Source organism: Egretta garzetta, unplaced genomic scaffold (genome assembly GCF_000687185.1).
Source record: "Egretta garzetta isolate BGI_Z169 unplaced genomic scaffold, ASM68718v1 scaffold369, whole genome shotgun sequence".
In the NCBI taxonomy this organism is placed as follows: Eukaryota; Metazoa; Chordata; class Aves; order Pelecaniformes; family Ardeidae; genus Egretta; species Egretta garzetta.
The window spans coordinates 2,955,231-2,962,260 of NW_009260837.1; the positions used below are offsets into that span (position 1 = coordinate 2,955,231).

At 38.5% G+C, this 7,030-nt stretch overlaps 1 protein-coding gene across 1 annotated transcript in view; it reads right to left on the minus strand.

Moving 5' to 3' along the window:
* The window catches only part of PARD3 (par-3 family cell polarity regulator), a gene marked incomplete at its 5' end in the record, with an annotated part of 308,728 nt that extends 308,483 nt beyond the window's left edge, over positions 1–245 (minus strand). Inside the window, one exon of the mRNA XM_009647030.2 lies at positions 65–245. Within this exon, the coding sequence (XP_009645325.1) occupies positions 65–245 (181 nt within the window). The remainder of the gene's footprint in view (positions 1–64) is intronic.
* Between the last annotated feature and the right edge of the window lie 6,785 nt (positions 246–7,030).

A 7,030-nucleotide genomic window follows, 5' to 3' on the forward strand; every position in this document is an offset into this window, starting at 1 on the left:
ACAGCACTTGGCATCCTCGTAAATTAAGATGAAACACATTGAGATACCGAGAACATTTACTTACTTGCACGAAGGACTGAAGGGGTGACCTCAATTTCACTTGTTGCTTGGTAAGGCTGAAAGGCCGATGCTGCGTTGGAGCCGAGTTCACTACCAAAAATCTCCGGGCTTTGCGTGCCTGTCGAGCTGGCGCTTGTGCCATCACCTCCATGGTGTGGATCTTGCTCATCAAACACAGCAACGAGCTGCAAATGACATTTTAATCCACTGTTAAAAAAAAACTTTCAGCAACATCAAAGTGCCATGGTAGATCAGCATTTCATCATTTCTTCCCACCAAAGAGCAAGAAACGTCTATCAGCAGAGACTCAGATCGATGCCTAAATCACAACACCACCGGCCCAAGGAAAGGCAGCCGTTAATGGGAAAGTGGAAGGGGTCGGCAGCTCTGGCGGGACACGACACCCATCGCTGCAAGCTGCAGAGTGAACGGCACCAAGTCAAGAAAGGAAGGGGTGCACCTTCCCCGGCAAACCACTTCTCCTTACCCAGCAATGCAGAGAAAACTGAGTGCCAGGCGATGCCTGTGCGGTGGAATTTATCACCTGTGTTTTGATACCTCTATATGCATCATTACTACAAAGTCAAATCATGAGCAAACCCACATTTTTATGGAATAAAAATATACTATAAGAAATTATGTTAATACATATTGAAAGCTACAGGCAGAATACAAAGCCACCTGAAAGTGTTATAATCAGTACAAGTCTATTATAATCTATAGTCATGTATTAATCTGCCACCTATTAATCTATTAATATGATTTAAGTTGTGGGCTTCCCTTGCAAAATTTCTTCCATCAAATTTACGGAGATATTTCTGTATGTGTTTGCAATCAGCTTCTCCAAGACAAGCATAAGAACTGAAGCCCAATTTGAAACATAGCTGAGTGACTAATTTAATGAAGTTTTACTAAATTTGTGTTCGCCATTGCAAAGGGGATAGGAAAAACGTCACGGTGTTTTTCAGTAAACCTGAGAAACTTTTTCCACTGTGAATGAATGCTTCTATTTGAAACAAATAATTTATCCCAATTTATCTTTGGTGACCTACTGAAAGAGAAAAGGCCAGCTCTTACACACATTTCATTTTAGAACTTAATTTTCAAGACGGGTAGAAAAGTTTTATGGATAACAGCATTCTGCAGCCTATAAATTAATCTATAATGTAATATTTGAAAGACATTTCCAAGAAAGCATTACATTCTTCTGTCCAAATTGGTCAGGTAAATGAAGCAAATCAACTTAAACCTACGCTGATCTCTGCAAATTGTTTATTTTGTTAGAACAACACTTAAAGCTTCGTGTAACCTAAAGGAATCAGAGAGGTCATTTTCTCTTTTTTCTTCTTTTTTTTCTTTTAAGTGAATTTAACATCATCTCATCCTACAGATTTTAATATTAGTCCCTTTACTCAAATTTAACCTACACAAACGTCAGTAAAAAACCTGAAAACCGCAACTGTAAGCCCGAGTGGAAACCACTTGGGAATTCAGCTTTTGAAAGTACTTTCAGGCATTAACTTTTTTTAACGAGTAGTTTTTAAATTGCAGAGAGTAGCAAACTTCTGCCAATAATTCCGTACCTAATGCAAATTCCGGCTCTGGCATGCACAAAACAGAACGAATGAATTGGTAATGGGCAAAAAGTCCGTGCTCTCTCCAGTCCTATTTGAAAGGTAGGGAGCAGAAGGAAAACCAGGCTGCAGCTGCAGACAGCTAGAACATGTTTTTAACATAGAATTCATTATTTTATGCTTGAGAAATCTACACACAAGGTAGCAACAGAAGAGACGTGACAACACCTAAAATGCCAGTAGCTCAAGAGTACTGGAAATTTAATTTTCCAACACATTGTGAAATTCCTATGCTTACATAAATTGAAGCATATTTCTCAAAAGAAGCATACTTTACTCGTAACACTTTTACTATCTGTTTTATAACAAGATAATTACCAATCTCCAGTAACTGAAAAGAAATTAATCCACAAGTGAAGATGTGTAAGGTTTTAGAACAAAACACAAATGCTTAATTTAAGAATTCTAGGCATGAAACATCGAATCTTTTTCTCCTTTGCATGGCATGTATCAAGATAAATCCTCAAATTACATTCTGTTCCTTTGAGGCTGATTGAAAAATATTACTCAATGCATGCTGCTGCAACTATTTTATATATATTTTTATATATATATATATATATGTTAAAAGGTACGTGCATATAAATCTCTCTATATGTATGTTCTACTGTAAGTTGCCTCCAGCTTTTTGCCTATTCCAGACAGACTACAACCTATGACTTCAGAACATCTAAAAATGAATGTTTCTCATTTCAAGCTCAGCTTTTGATCTTATGTATTTTCACAGGTATTTGCCGCTTTGACAGCATCAAACCTTCAAAAGGCTTCAGTTCCATTAAAGAGCACACCGAGTTGTAACATTTTTGCATACAACATGTGAAGAAACACACGCCACGTTAGTCTTCTCCAAAACTAATTAGCATTACGTTTTATTCTACAGTAGTGGCTTATAATTCAACCCAGGTTTGCAGCAGGTCTGCTATGCTAGTCAGGCAGTTCGTTGTACAACAGCATTGCAAAGGTACAACCATTCCTCCTAACGAGCGAGAAAGTCTTCAGGACTGGAAGACTTAATGTGAATAAACATCCATTCCTATGCAGAAGGGATCAGCAGAAGGGCTGAACAAACCATAACAATGCCTGAAGAAAGAAGAAAATAGCTCAGCTGTTCAATATTACATTAACGTTAGGTCTTTAAAAGATCTTCCACCAAAATTCGGTGAAAATTGGAGCTATTTGTCTTGCTTGAATCCTTTTTTTTTAAAAAAAAAAAAAGACAAACCCACAGCCAAAGACCAAATATCATATCAACAATAATAACAAATAAATAATAATAGAAGTAGTTAGAGTAAGTTATATCCATCCCCCATTCCATGGGACCTGAACTTGAATGTATCAACAACGTGAAAATACGGTTAAATAGGCTACAGCAGTTTTAATTACTCTGGGTAACGGGACACGCTATTTGCATTTTTCAATCACTTAACTAAAAGTCTGGAAATGGGAAATAAAATCAAGTAGAATAAACCACTTCGTCTTCCCAAAACAAATTCAATAAATGATAGGCTTAATTTAGACTGGCATGTTTGCATTTCTAATTATTTTACGGCAAGAGCAACAGAAAGGAGGTTTCAGTACAGACCCACATTCTTCATCAATGTAAGCTGGCACAGGAAGCATCATCAGCTTGAACAAGGTAAGGATTTGGTCCCCAATGTAAGCGTATTCTAGTTTTTCAAGAAAAATGAAGTTTCAAATATTCAGTAGCACATTCAAATATAAAGACAGCAGCTTTGTTCAGATCACAACGTATGGAAAGGTTCATTCCATTTCAGCAACAGAATTAGAGTAAGTCTTCGAAAGGTCAATATGCATAAAGTAAAATACTCCTATCTGTTAAACTCCAGAGCAAGAAATGTAAGTAATCTTATATGAATTATCAATAAAAGATATGATTTTTTTTAAAAAAGCAACAACATCCAGTGTTTGACCAAAAGCAGTTTTTTTTAAAAACACGAAGAACTGCAATAAAACTGCTACTATCGTCCTCTGAAGACCAAAAAAAAAAAAAAAAAAAAAAAAAACAGACTCAGTTTAAAAAACAGCTACTAACTTGACACTCTTCTCTTTTGACTGATAAAGACTTTCTACAGCAAACAGAAAAAGGAGGAGCAACATAACTTAGTTCTTTTTGCTAAATACACTACCTTCACCAAGCAAATGGCTTACAAATAAATGATTCTACAACCTGAGATATTGAAACAAAGTTTTGCTGAGATGCCTTTGGCTTTGGGGCAGGGGGAAGGCATTTCAGCAGACCACTGCATTCAGCCATCTATAGCACATCTGACCGACCTACCACCACACCATCTTGTGTGGAATTAATTACACTCCAGCCTTCAGTTCTTTCTGAAAGAGATACCAGGATGAGCTTCTCTATTGCTCTGTCTGGGACTCAACATCTCATACTAAGCAGTTATATTTACTTAAATGAATAAAAAGCAAGAAGACTGATTTATTTTAATATTGATACAGCAGCAGCAATCTGCATTCCAACATTAATTATTACAATTTCCGTCTATTTTAACATAATTAAAAATTAGTAAACACATATGTAGTCTTAATTAATAGACTAGATTAAGTACTTGAATGTTAATTAACTGGATTAAAAACATATTCACACCAGCAACGGTTGTTTACATTTTCATTAAGTACTAAGACCATATAAAACAATTCATCACTACCAAATGGTGCAATCAGGCCATCTCTCCAGCACAAAACCACCAAACCAGAAATCCTCCACTTCACAGAAATTCATAAAGCTGGAAGCTTCTGCTGTTTTTTTCACCCACTACAAGTAAGGTTGTCAAAAAGATCACTTGAATTTTGCATATTCCTAAGTATCTGTCCAAAATTTGTTAATTCTTTTGTAGTCTTCATTGATGAATCTGATACTGGCTCATGTGTAGGCACCAGGTCTCAGATTTATTTTAACATCAGTTAGGATTACAGCCCTATTCTCACGCTAGACAGACAGCAAGTGACCCTCCAGTTTTCACATCATCTGTTTTTCACATCCTCTGCACTTCTTGTCCACTCTTTTTAACACAGAGTGAAACTGAAATCACTTCTCTTTTTTTAATGATTAGAAGCCATTTTAAATATCTTCTCACCAGAAGGACACTACTGAGATAATTTCGTACAAGGACATTCCCAATTTGTTCCGCTGTTCAGTGGCCAATTGCTTGGTAGTTGATCTGTTGAGCAACCAGAAGTGTCTCGATTCCCCTTGCTGAAACTTCCCCGCCTGGCCCACACAACAACTTCCAGATGTGGTCTTTCCTTTCACAGCTGCTACGGTGTTCTGGCATTTATGCTGCACATCTTCTCCTGCAGGATGGCCATTCCTGTACAAAACTGCCTTTCACAGGAGCGATTATCTTTCTGCTTCCAGCAGACTGGAGAGCATAGCCCTTCTGAGGCAGCTCCGAGGGATGGTGCAGCTCAACACCCACCTCCGGTGAGGTGCCCACACTGGCAAGGATTCTGGTTCTCAGTTTATGCTTAATAACTGAATTAAGTTAAGTTTTTCACAGGCGACTTTGGTCCTCACAGAAAGAGATTTTGATGTTCCAAATGAGATTCTAAAATCTAAATTAGCCTTGTCACCTAAAATAGCTACTTCGAGCACTTCCTTTAAAGACTGATGGCAGAGGGTTAAGCCCAGCCTTGTCCTGCAGTCCCAAAGTATAGGTCTCTGTCTGCACACACTTTTAGACAGGCACCTGACCCACTGATGGGAGAGATTTCAGTCACTCTCTGAGCATTGCCATACACTTCCAGGCATGTGCAGCAAGTATCTGGAAAGAGAACAGGGAGGAGGCTGGCAGAAAATTTAAACGCAAGCATCACTGGCATCTCTTCCTCAGCAGAGAATTTTTCCAGTCTTAAGCAAGCCTGCCCAGGGCACCCGCAAGGCAACCACAGAACCGACCACTTCCTTTGCCATGAGCACAACCAAAGCAGATTGCAAGAGAATATAAGCAGATTTCTATACTAAGTCTTTAGGGTTGGCAAAATCCATGCGTACCCAAAGCAGTCTGTGTATTACTCAGACCACACTACAAAGCTGAACTAAGGAGTACTTGTTTAACAAGGTCCAGCAGTAAATCAAATTTCAGCTAATAGCACCTCAGACTCCAAAACATCCTGAAATACAAGTTGCTTGTGAATGAACAGATGAGTATAAGAGGAAAAAAACATAAATTCAGGAAAATAATTAGCAAGGGAGTAGCCAATTATTATTTAGATATGAAAGAAACTGAATATGCAATCAATTTGTAGGCTTTCTGATGACTGAACTGACTTTAATAGCCCCATGGCAGACCCAAATACTTATTATTCCTTGAGCTTCACTTTCCTGCATGGCTCATTAAAAGCCCATTTAAATATAACTACTGTTTCAATGAACTGGTAAAAGGAAATACAGAAAAAAATGGACATTTTCACAAATAATGCACTATTGCCCACAGACATTAAAAAAAAAGATCAATTAGCAAAAATAGCAGCATCTAAGAGGCTTTCTGTGCTATATGTGCAACCTGAGTGTCCCCTCAACAGACTTCTAGATCACCCTACATTTTAAAAGAAGAAAAAGGGCAAGCACAGTTTCAGTTTTAGACAAACTGTAACACAAACAACAAACCTTTATAATTTCAAGAAAATCTTTACCTGTTCTAATTAATCAACTTCAGCCATGAAGCCAGAACTAGCATTTCATAACTCTTCAAAGTAATACAGCTAGAAGGGAGCCCAACAACCAATATCCCTGTAATAACTTTACTGCATTATTGCCTTTGGAAACATATGAAGGACATTTTAAGGGCCACATTCTACTATCAAATTGATGCTTCGTATTAGATCTTCTGTGGATCATACAGAATCATGGAATAGCATAAACGGGAAGGGACCTCTGGGATCACCTAGTCCAAGCTCCTGTTCAAACCAGTCAGTGAGAGGAGGTTGCTCAGGACCACACCTAGCTGTGTTTTGAATAACCCTGAGGATGGAGACTCCACAACCTCTCTAGGTGATCTCTCCCAGTGTTTGACCACTCTTAAAGATTTTTTTTCCCTATACCAAGTTGAAACTTCCATCTGCCATCGCTCAGGCTACTCCTGTGCGCCTCAGAGAAGTCTAGCTCCATCTTCACCATACCTGACTGAGAGCAGCTGTATGAAGAATGTCATGTCTTAGGCAACCACACAGCCATACAGCACCCCCCAAAGGCCTCCCATTCCCTGTGACGGTCTCCAGCCCCCTAATTCACCCTGGTGGCCTCTGGCTGGGCCATCACAGTAATGTCTTGCTTGTATCAAGGAGGCCAAAATACTCCA